The 20,000-nt window shown below is 48.0% G+C and overlaps 1 protein-coding gene across 1 annotated transcript in view; it reads left to right on the forward strand.

Moving 5' to 3' along the window:
- myo16 (myosin XVI) overlaps nucleotides 1–20,000 on the forward strand; it is a 118,687-nt gene that overhangs the window by 86,296 nt on the left and 12,391 nt on the right. Inside the window, exons 25-30 of the mRNA XM_031577904.2 lie at nucleotides 322–500; nucleotides 4,370–4,450; nucleotides 6,962–7,167; nucleotides 17,427–17,529; nucleotides 17,888–17,984; nucleotides 18,186–18,438. Of these exons, the coding sequence (XP_031433764.2) occupies nucleotides 322–500; nucleotides 4,370–4,450; nucleotides 6,962–7,167; nucleotides 17,427–17,529; nucleotides 17,888–17,984; nucleotides 18,186–18,438 (919 nt within the window). The remainder of the gene's footprint in view (nucleotides 1–321; nucleotides 501–4,369; nucleotides 4,451–6,961; nucleotides 7,168–17,426; nucleotides 17,530–17,887; nucleotides 17,985–18,185; nucleotides 18,439–20,000) is intronic.

The raw sequence follows: 20,000 nt of genomic DNA on the forward strand, positions 1-20,000 counted from the left end.
GGGGAGAAGGGAGGGAGGGAGAGAGGGAGGAACGAAAGAGACTGCTACTGTGTGAGTAGCTGATGCCTGGAGGGTTGGGGGGGTTGGAGAGGTGGAGGATGTTATGGTCTCCTCAAAGGCCTTGTTGTTCCAACAGGGGATGCAGGGTTTTGGCAGCGCACCCGCTTTTGCAATGATTGTTTACCTCTCTCTCCCTCTCTCTCTCTCTCTCCCTCTCTCTCTCTCACACACACACACACACACACACACACACACACACACACACACACACACACACACACTCGCACATACACACACTCGCACACGCACTTGCTGGAGCAGCCAGTGAGAATGTCCTCATCCAGCAGCTGTTCCAGTGTAAGCTGACTCAGACTGGCTCTCTGGTGCCTCCTGCCCACCACCGCCTCAAACTGCGCGGGCCCAAAGCCTGCCTCCTCCTGCAGAAGAGCCCCACACCCACCGCCACCCGAGACCACAAGAAGTACCTGGAGCTTAGAAAGGTACTCCCTGTTTGTGTGTGTGTGTGTATGTGTGTGTGTAGTGGGTGTATTTTCAAAGTTTCAAAATGATACCTTTGGCAAGGCATATGTGTGTGTTAGTGTGTGTTAGTGTGTGTTAGTGTGTGTGTGTGTGTGTGTGTGTGTGTGTGTGTGTGTTACCAGGGTGAAGTTGGAGCAAAGAAAGTCAGGCTTCAGCTTTATAAAATGTCCCGTAACACACCACTTAATGGCTGTTATCAGTGGAAATGTGTTTGTCACCAGTGAGTGACCATGATGACAGTGCCACAAAACAAACTGCAGACACTCTATCCATCTTCTGTGTTTGGTGCGTGAACCTCCCCATGTACAGGATGTGGGAATAAGAACAGGCCAACAGTACACAATAGTTGGATATATTACAGAAAACATATACAGTGGGGAAAATAAGTATTTGAACCCCGGCCGATTTCGCAAGTTTGGCCACTTGCAAAGAAATGTGTGATCTATAATTGTAATGGTAGGTGTATTTTAACAGTGAGAAACAGAATATCAACAAAAAAAATCCAGAAAACTGCATTTTATAACATGTATTTGTATTTTTTTATTTGTATTTGATGCAGAAAATAAGTATTCGAACCCCCAAGCAAACAGCAAGAATTCTGGCTCCCAATGACCAGTTATGTGCCCAAGAAGCACACAAATTACTCATTAGGCCTAACAAGGTACACCTGATCCCAACTGGTGACGTGTATAAAAGAAACCTGTCCAAAGAATCATACTTCACACCTTCAACCTCACCACCATGGGCAAGACCAAAGAGTTGACCAAGGACGTCAGAGATAAGATTGTAGACCTGCACAAGGCTGGAATGGGTTACAAAACCATCGGCAAGCAGCTTGGTGAGAAGCAGACAACTATTGGTGCGATTATTCGTAAATGCAAGCAACACCAAACAACTCTCAATCGCTCTAGGTCTGGGGCTCCATGCAAGATATCCCCTCGTGCGGTATCGGTGATCATCCGAAAGGTGCAGAATAACCCCAGAACTACACAGGGGGAGCTTGTGAATGATCTCAAGGCAGCTGAGACCACAGTCACCAAGAAAACCATTGGCAACACACTACGCCGTAATGGTTTGAAGTACTGCAGAACTCGCAAGGTCCCCCTGCTCAAGGAAGCACGTGTACAGGGCCGTCTGAAGTTTGCCAATGAACACTTGAATGATTCTAAGGAGGATTGGGAGACAGGATGTGGTCAGATGAGACCAAAATCAAGCTCTTTGGCATCAACTCGACTTGCCGCATTTGGAGGGGGAAGAATGCTGAATATGACCCCAAGAACACCATCCCCACCGTCAAGCATGGAGGTGGAAACATTATGCTTTGGGGCTGTTTCTCTGCCAAGGGTACAGGACGACTCCACTGCATCGAGGGGACTATGGATGGGGCCATGTAACGTGGAATATTGGGCTTGAACCTCATTCCCTCATTCCCTCCCATTGAAAACGCAACCTGGATTTGGAGAGGATCTGCAAAGAGGAGTGGACCAAAATCCCTCCTGAGATGTGTGTAAACCTGGTGACCAACTACAAGAAAAGTCTGACGTCTGTGCTTGCCAACAAGGGTTATTCCACCAAGTACTAAGTCATGCTTTGCTAGGGGTTCAAATACTTATTTTCTGCATCAAATGCAAATTAAGTCATAAATGTTATCAAATGCAGTTTTCTGGATTTTTTTGTTGATATTCTGTTTCTCACTGTTAAAATACACCTACTATTACAATTATAGATCACACATTTCTTTGCAAGTGGCCAAACTTGCGAAATCGGCAGGGGTTCAAATACTTATTTTCCCCACTGTATAAACATATAGCAGCCTATCTGCAGTTCTAGTCAGAGCATGAAGGGGTTTGAAAGGTCAGGGCAAAAAACAAACATATAAGGCCATTTATAGCCACACGCACACAAACACGCACACACACACACACACACACACACACACACACACACACACACACACACACACACACACACACACACACACATGCACACGGCCCACCAACGGCCAGAGCACATCAAATCAAGCGATAAACAAGCCACCAGCAGCAGCCAATGAGACCGCAAAGAGGGAACACTGAGTTCCTGAAGCTGGCTAGCTCCACGGATATTTTTAGCGCTATCGAACACTGCGTAGGGAGGTGACCTGGTTTAGCCACACTTACCCCAAATAAACACTGAACATCCTCCCCTGACTGAGATTCCCATTGATCAGTCTCCACTGCCTTCTCATTCAGAGAATGAGAGAGAGAGAGAGAGAGAGAGAGAGAGAGAGAGAGAGAGAGAGAGAGAGAGAGAGCACTGCCACATCAGACAACTCACATGCACACATCATGTAAACATGTCACATTGGTAAGTATTTGGGTAACCGGTGTTTATTGTATGTTTATCTATGTCTATATCTTTATTTAGCTTTATTTAGTTGAGTTTTCATTGAATGGATGACAGTCACACTCTACCTCTCTCTCCCCCTCCCCTGTCTCCCTCTCACTCTTTCCGTCTGTCTATTTTGAGTCTATTTTTGTGTCATCCTGGAGCTCAAGGTTATTTCCCATGCAGAAGCAGCCGTCCCCAGGCCCCCCAGCTCTGTCACTGTCCACTGTGTTCCCACTTTCACTCCACATCCTCCGTCTCTCTCTCTCTCTCGCTCATCCCATCTCTTTCTCTCTCCATCTCTCTCTTCCCATCTCTCTCATGCTCTGTTCTCTTCCATCACCCACTCCATCAAGGTCTGCCCTCCGACCTCATCTACTTAATCTCACACCTCCCTCTCTTCCTCACCTTTTTTACCCCCCCTCCCCCCATCTTTCTCTCCTTGTTCTTTTTCTCCATCCGTATCCCATATCTCCTCTCTCATCCCTCCATCTCTCCCCCACCCTCTCCTCTCTCCTCTCCTCTCCTCCTCTGTGAGTGAGTGAGTGAGTGGGACAGGTTCAGCTGTAGCTCCCAGCAGGTTTGTTGTGTCCCCTTGTGTCAGAGCTGCTGCCTCTGTCTGACAGGGACACGGGCTTACGTAAGGCCCCGGTGTCAGTCCGTAGGTCCCCTCTGTCCCCTTCCACCACCGAGACACAGACAGACAGAGAGAGAGAGAGAGAGAGAGACAGAGAGGGGGCAGGGGCCTGTGCCGGAGCTTACATAAGAAACAGCTTAGCGGCGAGCGTGTGATTATGAACATAACACCGGGTAACATTACCTCATGCTGGCTCCGAAGGCATCCGCCGGAGCGCCCTGTACTCAGCAAAGCCATCCGTAATGAACAGCCTTTACCGCAGCGGATTGACAAAATAATTACAATTACAAACAGAGATCTAAAAATGAAACAGTAGGACTATGCAAAGAGTGATACAGAAATGTTGGATTGGAGGGAAAGCTGGGATATTTTGCTTTATAGTGTGTGTGTGTGTGTATGTGTGTGTGTGTGTGTGTGTGTGTGTGTGTGTGTGTGTGTGTGTGTGTTTGTGTTGGTTTTGTCATCTAGCCAAATCAGCTGAATTTTCAATACATAGAAGGCTAAGGAGGAAGAGAGGTAGCAAAGAGAGAAAGAATGAGAGATGAAAGAGAAGGAAATAAGGAGGAGAGACACTCCTTCACATACAGCATGTTTTTAGTGCTAGTCCTTCAATAGGCTCACTAATAGTTTTACTGTACTGTAATTGAAAAGCCTTTCCTTTGTGGAGTGATGGGGCATTGTTTGTAATATCCTGGTGTTACCTGTTAGTCAATAAGTTGTGTATATTTGTGTGTTATTGTGTGAGTGTGTGTACAAGTGTGTGTGTGCGTGTGTGTGTGTGTATGCATGTGTTGACTGATCAAGTCTTTCATGTCTTGGGTGCAGCTGGTGAAGAAGAAGGCAGGCAGCGGGCTTCTGCAGAGGCTGGAGAGGGGCGGGCCCATCACCGTGGCAACCCAGCTCAGGGTGAGTGATACCTCAGCGTCTTCTCAACTCAACACCGCAACCCCCAGCAGCAGGACATCACCTGATCACCTGGCAATAGCGATCACTAGCCCAGAACCTACAGCCCTACAGATTATTAACAGTCTGCCCTAAAGATGGAGTCTGGGCCCCAAACCACAGCGCCTCACCCACACTCAGTCAGAACTTGACCCAAACCCATTTGACTGACTCGGACCCCATGTCTAAACCAACTCCTCCTCCTCCTCTTTGACTGTCCAAAGAACATGTGATCTGTGCTCACCCTGACTCCACAACGTGACTCAATACACGCCACCCCAGTCCATGGCTTAGAGTCCAAACCTAAGCCATGTCTGATTCTGTAATGGGGGTGGGGGGGTGGGGGGGGTGGTTAAGACAGTAACTAATAGCCAGAAATTGCCTGCAGACTGTATTTACAGTAGTGCTTACACGAGCTTAATCCATAGAATTAGCCCCAAACCAGCTTTGTGGAGCAATAGTGGGCTGCATGTGTGGTTTCTGTCAACCACGTCCTCGGAGGATTACTGACCAGGCTACGTCAAACCAGGCCCACATCAGTGCTCAGATGCCCAACCAGAAACCACACACAAAAGCCACACTGGCCAACAGTGGTTGAGGGGTTTTCGGGGGAAACCATAATCCATTCCAAGAAGCTGGCCTTCTGGAAGGTTCTGTGAAGGCTGAGTGTGTTGTATGATAGGTGGCTGTTTGAGTGGAGACATAGGGTTGGTAGTGGATAGGGAGAGAGGGTAGAGGGGGGGGGAGAGGGACAGAGAGATGTAGGGAGAAAGAAAGAGAGAGAGAAATAGAGCGAAGGATACAGTCTGAGTTTGTGGTTTTCTGTAATGAAAGTATAAGCCAGATGAATGAACAATGAACAACAGAGACAGTGTCTCCACACTGCTGCGGGATACTGTACAGTGGCTGATGTCGCTCACACACACACACACACACACACTCTCACACACACACACATGCACACGCACACACACACACTCACACTCACACGCACACACCCCCATGAACACACTCATATGCACACACTCATGCAAGATTGACAATGACGTCAAGGTGCGCTGTACGTGAGTGTGTGTTTGTGAGTCTGAGAGGCCTTTGTGCTTAGGTGTACGTCAGCACAAACATACCCACCCTGAAATGAGGTGACAGCACCTCTCTCACACACACTGAGGGCATGACCTCATTCCCAACACTCAGACTGCCACCGCCACATCAAGCCCTGTTCTCCCTGGCCTCATAACCATGACTACTCACGCGAAAAATAAAAGGTTTATGGAAATCTCTGTTACACCAAGCCACACGCACACACACACACACACACATGCGCGCGCACACGCGCACACAGACACACACACACACATACACACACAGACACACACATGCATGCACACTCACACAAACACACACACAAATAGACACACACGTAAACATACACACTCACACACACACACACACTCACACATGCACACTTTAAAATAGGAGAAAAAAAAGCTGCCTCTAATTAGAAGACATGACGTTCTGTTTGCATTAATAGGCCCCAGCGGACCACTAAAAAGGGAAAACAACTCAGAACAGGAACAGACAAACCAAAGAAGCCATTACTGGCCTTCATTAGACGAGATGAGTTTACGTAAAAACACACACACACACAGCTCACTTCTGCCTTTTGAGCCGAATCAATCTCTCCTTCGCTAATTTGTTTCTGTGCAGTGGCTGTTTACTGGCATTGCGGTGCGACTTGTTTACTGGGACCTGTTTGTGAGTCGTAGGCTCCCCTCTTGCGTCACACACACACACACACACACACACACACACACGCACGCACATGGCTGGCGTGCTGTGTTTGGCAGTGTTTGCCGATGGCGTGTGTGTGTGTTGTTTTGGGGGTGTTTTTTTGGTCAGCGAGACAACATTGACTCAGCACAATGAGGCATTGGCATGACATCAACACAAAAGGCAAGCAGTCAGTCACGAACATGTGGACCCCCATATACACAGTCATCAATGTGTGTGTGTGTGTGTGTGTGTGTGTGTGTGTGTGTGTGTGTGTGTGTGTGTGTTATCTGACTCAGACAACAGGAAGAGGATGTTGCTGAGCAGAATACTAGCCTAAAAAATGTATCTCTCTCTGTCACTATGTCACACACACATTTGGGTTCACACAAACACATCGAAAATTGCGACTTGTTGGCATGGCCAAACATTCCTTTTCTATGGTTGGTGGCATGTAGTTTACTGATACTCATTGCATCAAATGTAACTGAATCTATCTGTTCCTCTCTTTTTCCCCTATTCCTTTTCATTATGATTGCCTTTCATCACTCCTTTTCTTTCTTTCTTTCTTTCTTTCTTTCTTTCTTTCTTTCTTTCTATCTATGTCTCTTTTCTCCCTGTCCCTCCCTCTATCCTCCACCTTGCCGTTTTTCTTTCGGCTTCCTTGTACCTTTCTCTCTCTCTCTCCGTTCGTCCACTCAGAACTCCCTGTGTGAGATCACCAGGAAGCTGCAGAGCTGCACCCCCCACTTCGTGCAGTGCGTGCGGCCCAACGCCGGCGGTCAGCCGGACTCCTTCCACAGCCTCCACGTGTCCACGCAGCTGCAGTACGTCGGTGTCCTGGAGATGGTGCGCATGATCCGCTACGGCTACCCCGTCCGCCTAACCTTCGCCGGCTTCCTCAGCAGGTGAGAGCTGAACCCTGTAGGAAACGCGACCCCGTTTCTGTTTTTACCCACAATGCATCACCCGCTTGACCCGCTTTCTAGAAGTTTTTTTTGTCATGTGCTCTCAGGTCTTGCTAGTGTGTGACCCCTTACTGTATAAGAGAGCAGAGCGGAGCCGGGCTGAGCAAAAGCCTGTGGGATTTTACACGTGTTGTTTTTTTGTGTGGTGATTCTTTAAATAGTTTCAACATCCCAGGCCTTACACCTTACACATACACCTGGCTTGCCATTGGTCCACCTGGGAGATCACTGTCCAAACAGACATTTCCCTGAAAGCACTTCAGTGACTCTAGAGCTGCCTATCCTGTCCTGCCCTCTAATCATGATCATGTCACATCACATGAACTCAGAATCGGAATCAGGAGCCAAAATGATGAAGATGGCCTAATGGCAAAATTGCCATTGATGTTATATTTCATGTCAGGTGATACATCTGTTCTGTATGGTATCATCGGTTCTGTATGGTATCATCGGTTCTGTATGGTATCATCTGTTCTTCATGGTAAGAATTGGAGTCTGACAGTGCCAAATAGAAAGCAATGGGGGCTGAGTCCTGCCGTTGGAAAAAGGGGAGCAAACTTTGATTCTCATTTCTCTGATTTTGGCTCCTGCTTGAGGCACGAGGCAGTCAGCCATGCCACTGCCCTGTGTGCTGTGCGGCGGTGTGTGGTTGGAGTGCATGCACTGGCAGCAGGGGAGGGCCGTGTGGAAAGGCAAGGCAAGGCAAGGCAAGGCTTGCACCTGACTGATGAGGGGCTTCTGTGCTGGAGGTGCACGTTCTAGAGTGACTGAAGTAGCAGGTCAGCATGCCCCAGGAGTTGAAGAGTTCACATTAGATGGAAGAGAGGAAAAAAGACTTTTAAAGAGAGAGAGATTGGGGGTGGGGGGTGGTGGGTGGGGGTGTTCGAGATGATCTGGTGTTTTGTGCTGGAGATAGGGGTGGGGGGCACTCAGACACTCTCAGACTCCCTCTCACTCAGTTGTTGCCATAGAGGCATACAGAAACACACACACACACACACACACACACACACACACACACCACACACACACCATGTGCTTGCGTGTCACCGTGGCACAAAGAGTGAAGTTTGAGTGCCTTTGTGATAGTCTCTCTTTCTTTCTTTTGAGAGATGTGTGCCAGAGAGGCACTTCATGTTCTACCCTCCCACTCTGGCATCTTCTCCTCTCTCTCTTCTCCAGGCTACCTCCATTACCTCTCTCTATTTCTCCCAACTACTCTCTCTCTCTCTCTCTCTCTCTCTCTCTCTCTCTCTCTCTGTCTTTTTTTTAGGCCACTACCATTCTCTCTCTCTCACTCTCTCACTCTCTCTCTTCTCCAGGCTACCACCATTACCTCTCTATTTCTCCCAACGTTTCTCTCTCTCTGTTTTTAGGCCACTACCATTATTTCTCTCTCTCTCACACACACACACACACACACACACACACCATTGTTCTAGCTGTCTGTCTTTTGATCCGTCTCTCTTTTTTTCTCCATCATTAAATGTCTCTTTCCCTCTACCCCCTACCTACTTTAATCCTCAAGTGTTTTCCTCTTCTCTGTGTGCCGCCTCCATCACAGCACATATTCCTTCATTTTCCACTCATTCCTCCTCCTGTCATCCCTTCTTTTCCATTTTTCCTAGAAGTCTTGTCTGGTACTTGGTAAGGACCTGGTACGTCTCTCTCTCTCTCTCTCTTTCTATCCATCTCTCTCCTTTTCTCTCTCTCCCTCTTTCTGCCTGTCTGTCTCTCTTTTTTTGCGGTGGGGATAAAAGGATTATTGCTCACATTCCTGGCTGATAGTGATGTGATGGGTGCATGGTGGCAGGTCACATGGACACCCCTCCTCCCCACCTCACCCCCTTCTATCACCAATACCCCCCACACACACGCATACACACACACACACACACACACACACACACACACACACACACACACACACACAAAGTTTCCACTCATTCGTCTGGGGGAAGTAAACAGCATTAATCTTTTATCCCTCTCAGAAACAGACACTCTATCCCCCCCCCCCCCCCCCAACCTCAAGAGCACACTGTCCTTGTTCCTGGCAAGGCATTAGTGTCAAGACCATGATGACCTGTGTGTGTGTGTGTGTGTGTGTGTGTATGTGTGTGTGTGTGTGTGTGTGTGTCTGTAGCTGTGTGTGTGTGTGTGTGTGTGTGTGTGTGTGTGTGTGTGTGTGTGTGTGTTTGTGTCCTTTTCTGTTGTTTCGTTTCTAAATGGGACAAATGAGGTCATTAGAGCACATGTTGGTGTTGTGACATGAAGCAATGCCTGTAATTCAAGGCAGTGACTTGGACAGAAATGTAGGGGAATCCATGCCATGCCCACGCTCCAGGGTTTGGACTCCAGGGGCTGTTTCTCCTTCTCTGAAACCAGAGGGGATTGGGTGTTATTTGATTCTGGTCAGGAGAGATTGGACAGGATTTGGAACCGCGTGTGTCCTCAGGGGTCCTCAACACTGGCAGTGGATACTGTGGCACAGTCCTGCCTTCACACACACACACACACACACACACAAAACATACACAAAACATACACACACACACACACACACACACACACACACACACACACACACCACACACACACACACACACCACACACACACACACACCACACACACCACACACACACACACACACACACACACACACACACACACACACACACACACATACACACACACACACACACTGGGCTGGTCTAATAGCCGTAGCGCTTGTGATTTAAGGTGTAGGTGTATTTGAATGTTCTGCTAATGAGGATTCCATCGAAACCCAATATCCCCGGGTGCCGAGGGACGTATTTCCCATTACGTTTGTCATTGCTTTGAGTGTCTGGTTAAGCCCAGTGATGCATTGTGCGTGTGTGTGTGTGTGTGTGTGTTTGTGTGTGTGTGTGTGTGTGTGTGTGTGCGTGTATGTGTGTGTCTCTGTGTGTGTGTGTGTGTGTCTGAGTTGATGTGAAAGCATGTGTCGGAAAGTCCCTCAGTATATGTGAGAGTGTGTGGGTGTGTGCATGTCTGCGTGTGTGTGTGTGTGTGTGAGAGTGTGAGAGTGTGTGCGTGTGTGTGCGTGCGTGTGTGTGTGTGTTTGCATCACAATAGCAGAGGCCAGACAGAGCACGTCAGCGGTTGGCTCAGCAGCAGCAGGGGCAGACATTTGTCCAAAAGCGGCGCGGCGATTGTGATGGAAATTTGGCCCTCTTATTTTGTTTGTTTATATTACCTTTGCCGGGGCCTTGTCTGAGACCCATGCCCAATTTGCATTGGCTTTGTGCCGGCCCCGGCCGCCTGACCCCTTGCCTATTCATCACCCACAGCCATGCAGGGTGTGTCTGTGTGTGTGTGTGCCTTTGGGCACGCACGTGTTTGTGGGTGTTTGTGCTTTTTGTGGCTTCGTGGCTGTGTGCACGTCTACAGGAATTTGAAGGCTTGTGTTGTTGATCATACGCAGGGTGTCTTAATCTTTTCTGTTTTGAGCATTTAAAGGAAGCTTTGAGCCAAATCAAAGTCATTTTTTTGGGGGGGTGGGGCATGCCTCGTCATCTCTTTAAAGTCTTCACGTCTAGACAGCCACCCACAGACATGCACTCGCCGGCTTTCTGAGATTAGCGTGTTCCAGAGATGCTGCTGCTTTTGCTGCCTGCCGTTGTAGGATCGCTTCTCTTTTCTCAGCCCCAAATACCCAGAAAAGGCCAAGCCCAGTCTAGACAGCTCTTGCACAAGCCTGCTGAGCAAGGTGAAGGGTGTCAGCGCTGGCCACCGGAGGGTGTCAGGATGATTAAGCGCCGGAGGCGACCCCTCCACTGGCCAAGGCCTGGGGCCTGGGAACTACATGACACGGCCGCTGCCGCATGATAAATATCCCGCTGGAGCTGGAAATATCGGACCCGTGTTGGGATAATAGCGTTCCATTTCTTAATGCATGCCCATGCAAGGGGTCATTTATTTAGTTCCTATTGGACGGAAGAGGAAGACCCCCCCCCCTCAACAAGAACCCAGTACCAAGCTCTCACAGCTCCCCAGAGAGGAACACTCTGTTTAGCCTATGGATATGTACTGTATGTGTAGCCTATGTAGATGCACATCTCTATTCTGGGTTGCTTGGGCTTAAGATGATCTTTATAGAAACTGTCATAAGCTGCTAGTTAGCATGTCGCGTCCGGACAATGGGATCATTACTGTTTGGGCCCGTAGTTTCAAAAGCAGATGTGTGACCTTTAACTGGGTCCCAAACGGCAACACACAACACACGACGCCTTTGTGGGGTCCCTGAAGAAATCTCTCATTCATAAACCATAGGACTCTAACACAGAGACAGAAATGTCTTTGGACCAGGAGCCGGTCTTCAGGTCCGCTCTCCATCTGGTTCCAATTGGCACGTAAGAGGGGTTGTCCTTCACAGACAATGAGTCCCTTTTTTTGAGCCAGAGAGTTTGCAGATGCAGTTATAATCCTGCAAAAAAAAAACTAGGATATAGTTGCCTTCTTGTCTGTGATTTTTTTATTTTTTTTTACTGTGTAAAGATCTGTGGTTCTCCCCAAATACCGGTATTAGACGGATATCCCATAGATCCCTTAAAAGCTCTCAGCTCTCCATGATTTGAATACACACCATTGACGCCCTCGCTGTGTTGGTGAGTCATTGTTTGCCCTTTTGCTCTCTCCAGGGGAGATGGTACTGTGCCTAGGCCTACTGTTGCAAACAGTGCTGTGTATGTATTGGATCCCTTGGTTTGTGGTGGTACATATCCATTCATTCTCGCTCAAGCTCATTCTCTCTCCCTCTCTGTGTATCTCTCCATCCCCCTCTCTCTCCTTCTCTCTTTCTACATCCCTCTCTCCTTCATCTCATTCTCTCTCTCAAATGCAGGGCTTTATTGGCATGACAAAAACTCACTTTGTTTTGCCAAAGCTTTTCTGGTTATACAGGTAGTTGAAGGGGGGGGGGGGCAGATCAGAACATCATATGTAGAGCAATGGCTGTGTGTGTGTCTCTCTCTCTCTCTCTCTCTCCGAATGGTGTGTGTGTCGTCATAAGCACTGCATTGTCTTGGGGGTGCTGTGCTGGGAAGTCGTCCGTCTCTCTCCATCCCTCTCTCTCTCTCTCTCTCTTTCTCTCTCCTCCATGACCCTGTTTACTTAGCAATCCAGAGAAGAGCCTTGGACTCACAAAGAGCCCATTCAGCCACCCCAATGCCATTCATTCATTCCTCTCTCTGTCTCTCTCTCTCTCTCTCTCCCCCTCTCTCTCGTCCTGTCTTTTTTGAATGGATGAAAAGACATGAGGCGGGGGCGTGTTGGGTATGTGTGCAAATACGCGTGTGCGCAAGGCGTGCAGTGACTTTGTTTTTCATGTGCGCGTGCGAGAAGATAGCGAGAGCTAGAGAGGCTCTCTCTTTTTCACTGCCTGTCTGTGTGCGTGTGTCTTTTTTTTCTCTCCTCTCGCTCTCTCTCTTGTGTAACTCAGATTTGTGTATGTCTCTCACTCTAGGGCTCTCTCCCCCGCAACGTCTCTCGCCCTTTATATCTCCTATGGCTTATTTTCCTCATCAGTGCATTTCATTAATCTCACTTCCTCTATATTTCTCTTGCTATCCCTCTGACCCCTTTGCCCCTCTTTTTCTTCCACATTTCTCCTATTCTCTCTCTCTCTTTTGCTCATACTTCTCATATTCTCTCTCTCTCTCCCTCTCTCTCCATCCCTCTCTCTCCCTCCCTCCCTCCCTCTCTCTCCCTCTTTCTCTCTCTCCCTCTCTCTCTCTCATATGAATGGGTCTAGTCTGGAAGCCTGGAGGCTGATGGCAGACTAAGGCCCGTCACTAATGAGTATGACAGGCTCATCTATCATGCTTCCAGTGAGGTCCTTAGCACAGGAGAGAGAGGGGGGGGGAATAGAAAGAAAGATTGTGTGAGAGATCATCACTACATGGCCCAGCACACTCCCATCACACTCCCCACCTCTCTCTTCACAGTCTACACACACACGCACGCACGCACACACGCACGCACACACCCACACACACACACACGCACATACCCACGCACATACCCACCCACACCAAAAGCCCCTCAGATCAGGTGCTTTCCTGTCCTCCTCCGCAGAAAGACTAAGGGCACCACTACCACCTCATCCTTTAGTGAGATGTCCGCTGGGTCTTAGTGTCTAGATGGCCCTTTCTTGCCACTGTCACACTGAAGTTTGGGGAGGAGATCAAAGGTCACAGTCAGCTTCTGTTCAGCCAGCAGCCCGCGCTACATCATATGCAGCGCATTGCACATCATATGCAGCGCATTGCACATCATAACGGATTACAGGAACTGCCCATATGCATTGGTCATTCTGTCAGTTCTTGACATAATGACACAGCAACTGCCATATTCAATGTAACCAGATTCCCATGTCTGTATATCATTTCCTGTACGTCTATAGGGGCTAAACAGACCTATGGTATGGATTTGAGGTTGAGTCATCTCTTTGCTCATCATAAATACCTTTTCAACATACATATGTATATATATACAGTACATACAATGGGTAAAATAAGTATAAATAAGTACACGTCACCATTGTTTTCAGTAAATATTTTTCCAAAGGACATTGACATGATGTTTTCACCAGATGTTGGTAACAACCCAAGTAATCCATGCATACAAAGAAACAAACAAATACATTCAGAAATGTAAGTTATGTGTAATAATGTGAAATGACACAGGGAAAAAGTATTGACACGCTTACTGATATTTATTTAATACTTTGTACAAAAGCCTTTGTTGGCAATGACAGCTTCAAGATGCCTCCTGTATGGAGAAACTAGATGTATGCTTTGCTCTGGTGTGATTTTGGCCCATTCTTCCACACAAAGTCTTCAAATCTTGAAGGTTCTGTGGGCCTCTTCTATGAACTCTGATCTTCAGTTCTTTCCATAGGTTTTTAATTGGATTCAAGTCAGGTGATTTGCTGGGCCATTCTAGCAGCTTTATTTTCTTTCTCTGAAAACAATTGAGAGTTTCCTTGGCTGTGTGTTTGGGATCATTGTTTGCTGAAATGTCCACCCTCCATTCATCTTCATCATCCTGGTAGATGGCAGCAGATTTTTATCAGGAATGTCTGGGTTCATTTTTCCATTCATCCTTCCTTCAATTATGTGAAGTTTGCCAGTACCATATGCTGAAAAGCAGCCCCACACCATGATGTTCCCACCATACTGTTGGTATGGTGTGTTTAGGGTGATGTGCAGTGCCATTTGTCCTCCAAACATGGTGTGTATTATGGCATCCAAAGAGTTCGATTATGGCCCCAACAGTTCTCACTGGAACCTTCAGAAGTTTAGAAATGCGTCTGTAACCAATGCCATCAGTATGTTTTGCAACAATAAGGTTGCGAAGGCCTTGAGCGACCTCTTTGCTTTTACCCATCATGAGATGTTTCTTGTGTGACGCCTTGGTAGTGAGACACCTTTTTATAGGCCATCAGTTGGGACTGAACCAGCTGATATTCATTTGCACTGACAAGGGTCCTGATTGCTTTCTAATTACTGATAGATTTCAGCTGTTGTCTTGGCTTTACATGCCTTTTTGCACCTCCCTTTCTCCATGTGTTCAATACTTTTCCCCTGTGGCATTTCCCATTATGAAACATAACTTAATTTCTGAATGTGTTTGTTTTTGTTTCTTTGTATGTATGGATTACTTGGTGAAAATTTCATGTCAATAGCACCTTTGGAAATATATTTACTGAGAAAAATGGTGACGTGTTCAATATTTTTTTTATGCGCTGTACTGTATATATATATATATCATATATATATCATGGTGACGCGTTCAATACTTTTTCTATGCGCTGTATATATATATATATATACATCGCGTAAAAAAAGTATTGAACACGTCACCATTTTTCTCACTAAATGAAAAGTCTCAAGAGTAATGTTGGTCAATTTAGGTGCTTTCCCCAATCGGAAGGGCCAGACTGATGTCACAGTGAATGGTGTGGGTCATTGTCTGTTCACTGTTTCATTACCAGGCTGTAAAAAGGGCTGTTTTGAGCTTGACCCACACCTGACCTCGCTGTGGACTTCCAACCACTTAAAGCAGTTTTAAATTTCACGTCCCTTTCTGTGTCCATTCTGATTGCAGCCCTCGTGGGAGTAGCAAAAGTTTAGGGACGCCCATTGTGTTGTTGTACATGGATGACAGACTGTTGGTACACCCACTTTCTTGCCTTTGGTGCTTTATGGGCCCTCTGGGACACCGTTGTCGGGGGTTAGGGGGTGAGTGGGGTTAGAGATGGAGGAGAGGGTGAGTGAAAGTCCAGGCATGGAGGAAGTTACTGTAAATCTTCTCTGGGGGGTGTGTGCGTGTGTGTGTGTGTGTGTGTGTGTGTGTGTGTGTGTGTGTGTGACAAGCAAGCAGAGATAGAGATGGAGGGAAGGAAAGAGAGAGGGATAGAGAGAAAGAGAGAGGGATAGAGAGAGAATGAAAGAGAGACAGAGAAAGAGAGATAATCAGGATTAACCCTTTATCTCATGCGTCCACTCTGACCACCACCTCTCTTGTCACGGAACACGATTTCAAAAAGCCACTGATTTGGCGCTCGCACCATCTGTCCCCATCCACGCTAACCCCACAATCCCCCTCCAGCCCCCATCCCCCCCTCCGTCCCCCCCCCAGGCCGGCCTGGGCCCTCTGCACTCCCATAGGCACACGCACGCGTGCTCGCGGCCAGTGCAGGCATGCCGTGACTCGGCGGGGTGTGGAGTCACGCAGGCAGGTCCTCCAGCCTTTACTTAAACAATGGATTAAAAGCGTCACTGAGGGGTCAGAGGCGTGTGGCTCACGCATGCATGCCCAAGCCTGCTCCTTCTAATGCAGCAGCACAGCACAGCACAGGCACTCACTCACTTATTCACTCGCTCACTCATTCAGTCGCTCACTCGCTCACTCATTCAGTCACTCACTCACTCACTCCCTTGCTCCCTCGCTTGCTCCCTCACTCGCTCACTCGCTCACTCGCTCACTTGCTCATTCAGTCGCTCACTCCAGGATTATATTAAAGACAGGGCAGAGAGGAGAGAGATGGTCGGACAGTCGTTGGTGAAAACATGAAGGGGAGATTATTGAGAGGATGCACACATGCATACAGACCCACCGTATTTGTGTACATGCATGCAAACCTGTGTGTGGACAAACTTATTTCCATCCATCCATCCATCCATCCATCCATCCTCCCTGTATCTATCTTTCCATCCATTTATACATACATGTATACATATATACATACCTATCTACATACATACATACATGCATGCATATGAACACATTTGGATTCATTCATACAGGCAGGTTGATGTCTCCATATGCGCTCATGGTAGTGTGATATTTAAGATATGGTGAGAAATTGTTTGGAGAGAGGGATGTCACCCGGACACACCCCACTCTGTGTGTGTGATGTTGGGGTGGGCGGAGGCCTTGTCTGTGGAGTGCGCTCTCACAACTTCCCTTGTGTATGACACACTTGGCCGGGGCCCTCCACTCCAACACCCCCTAAACCCTCCGCTCTTAGCAACCTGTAAGAGCTACAGTTGCCCCGGCAACCACAATGGGAACAGATGCTCCGAGGTCACCCCGACTCCTGACTCCGGCGACCTCTGACCCCTCTTTGTTTTTTTTCTCATGGCCTGGTCCTCTTCATCTGCCCCCGCTCCCACAGACACTGGGAACATGAGTGTTTGGACTCTTCAAGGCCCGACTCTCAGATTTGATTTAGCAGCCTTCGCTCACTCGCTCACAGTCTAGACTCGTCTCCTGGCCCTTCCCCCAACCTCTAACCTTGCCCCCTTTTTCCCACAACACAATATGGGCCCACCAGCTTGAATGGTTAATGCAGCATGTGTGTGTGTGTGTGTGGGTGGGTGTGTAAGGGAATGCAGTGGCGTGTGTGTAAAGAGTTGTCGAACAGATGCTTCGGGTTGAGTGTGCGTGGACGCCTGAGAAGTTTCTTTGTGATGTTTGACAAACTCCAGTGGCAATAAGAAGTGTGTGTCAGATGTGTGATTGATTGCTGTGCTCTGTGAAAGCGAGCGTCCTTGGTGGAGTGTGGGCGGTTTTTCTTTTCTTCTTTCTTTTTTGTTGTTGTTCTAGAGAGTTCTCTGCTCTTGTGGTGAGCGGCGTGTTTTGTGGCCTGCAGGTACCGAGAGCTGGTGGAGACCACGCTGGGAGACGGGAGGAAGCTGCCCGCGGAGGAGAGGTGCAGGCACGTGCTCCAGCACAGCAAACTCCAGGGGTGGCAGGTACACGTAGTACAACATATCTGCTTCTGTTTTTCTCTTTTGGCCCTCTCTTTCTCTTTCTCACACTCTAAGTCTCTTTTTCTCCGTTTCTCAGTTTTTCTCATGCTTGCACACACACTCACACACACACACACACGCACACATACACTTACACATCCACCCACACACATACACATTTGTTTACCAGGGAGTAAGACCATAGCCTGATGACATCCCAATTACCCATCCCAGTGGGACACATAGCATTAGCCTTGGGTTTGTCTGCTTTTTGTTGTTTTTGTATTGTTTCGTTGTTTTTTTTTGTTCTGCTTTTTGATTCTCTTTCTCTCTCTCTCTATCTCGCTCTCTCTCACACTAGATGGGCAGCAGTAAAGTGTTCCTGAGGTACTGGCAGGCTGACCACTTGAATGACCGCTGCCATCAGCTTCACAAGAAAATTGTCACCTGCCAAAAAGGTAAAGAAGTAGAGACACTATGCGGGGTCTCTGTGTGCGCTCATAACTGTGCCTGTGTTTCTCTGTGTCTCTCTGTGTGCATGAATGGTGGTGTGTAAGATGCATTTTTAGTTTGTTTGTTTCCATGCGAAAAAGTATTGAAAACCACTCTCTCCCTTTTTATCCCTGTGCTTGTGTGCGTGTGTGTGTGTGGTGCTGCAGTGGTGCGTGGCTGGCTGGTGCGTAAGCGCATGCGCTGCAGGCTGAGCAGCGTGGGTCAGCGGGGCCGCTGCACTGTCCAGCGCTTCCTGCAGGGGGCCGAGGAGCTGGGCCTGCGCTCCTACGACAGCCTGGTGCTGCAGAACGCCTCTGACATCGCACGCGAGAACGACCGCCTGCGCGGGCCACCCGCCGGTCCACAGCCCCTTGGGGAGAGGCCCGAGCCCGTAGGCAAGGAGGAGGACTCTCCCAAGAGGTGAGGAGGCGTCTGAGGGGAGGCATGCACAGACAGACGCTGGACATGCACATTCCGATGAATGGCCATACTCTTCCATACTCACCCAATGAACGGCAACATTACAAAACATTGTGAAGTTGGCTGTTGGGTTAAGAATTCTGGGTTAAAGACGATGTATTTTACAACACACTATCAGTACACTACACACTGATCTAGCAACGTTCAGCATTTGTTGGATGGATATTGGGGGCTGTTGGTGTTTGCTGTCATTTTTTGGGGGTGCAGATAACCAAAAAGGTATGTAGTTTGGAGAAAGTAGTAAAGGAAAGAAGTTTACTGTAAACCTGACAGATGATGCGCACATGATGTGAATCTGAAAGCTCAACACCAGATGGCATATGGGTCAGACAGTGTTACCCATGCTCTGTTTTGGTGCTGGGCACACATGCCAGAGCCAGCAGGATTCACCAACACAAGAGAGTTTCTGGAATCTGGACTTACTCAACCAAGGTTCTAGGTGTGGCATTAAGCCTTAAAATACTCGCCAATTAGCAGAACTGATCATTGTTCGGTGATGTCTTTTGACAGCACTTGAGTTGGCCCATCACCACAGGCTCATCATGTTGTAGCTTCTAAGCTATCACTGCTAGTCTATGGCAATGGCCCTGCTCAAGAGGCTGCTAGTGAAACTGCATGAGATAGGGTGCTTCTTCAAATGCCTTGTGCCAAATGGCTTGAGAGACAATCATTGTGTTGCAGTAAAAAGAGAAGAACAGGACATAAAAGCCTACTGCTTGTCCAAGCTAATGTCCCTAATGCTTCTTGTTGGGCCTGCTAGTTGTTGTTGTTCGTTGCACTGACAAGGAGTTATATTTCACGGGAAAAAAATGTAAAGCTTTCATGTAGGTTTAATGGTCCCAGGCATAATAGATACGGGCTGTTATGGTATGTTTTATTGGATAAGGACCAGCCCCGTGGCGGTTCCAAGCTACTGAATTCAGTTTTGAAAATCCTGGCTATATAATAGACACAAAGGCCATCATACGTTACGAGTGGAATTCATAATGGTGTGTTGAAAGACTGGCATTAGTTATGGTTGTGTTTTATTAAGTTGTGTTGTCTTTGGCTTCTTGCCATGGGAATGCATGTGCCAGTGGTTTTTAACGAGATTGTGACACTCTTTTATATATGTGTGTGTGTGTGCGTGTGTGCGTGTCTGTGTGCGTACAGGCATGTGCAATGACGGCGTATGTGTGCGAGTGAGTGTGTATGTGTGCACGTGGGTATTTTTATGGGTTTTAGCTGGCTGCTTGCCGAAGATGCTGATACTTTGCATCTGTGTGTGTGTGTGTGTGTGTGTGTGTGTGTGTGTGTGTCTATGTATGTATGAGTGTGTGTGTGTGTGGGTCTGTATGTGTGAAAGCGTGGGTTTGTGCATTGTAACAGTGTGCCCCCAGCATGGCATATTCTCTCCGCCTCCCGCTAATCTCCTAAACTAGCATAGCGCCGGATTAGCCTCCTCACTTCTGCCCGCGCTGCTGGGAGTGGGGTGGTGGTGGGGGGGGGGGGGGGCACACTGA

The sequence above is a fragment of the Clupea harengus genome, chromosome 2 (assembly GCF_900700415.2).
Source record: "Clupea harengus chromosome 2, Ch_v2.0.2, whole genome shotgun sequence".
Taxonomy (NCBI): domain Eukaryota; kingdom Metazoa; phylum Chordata; class Actinopteri; order Clupeiformes; family Clupeidae; genus Clupea; species Clupea harengus.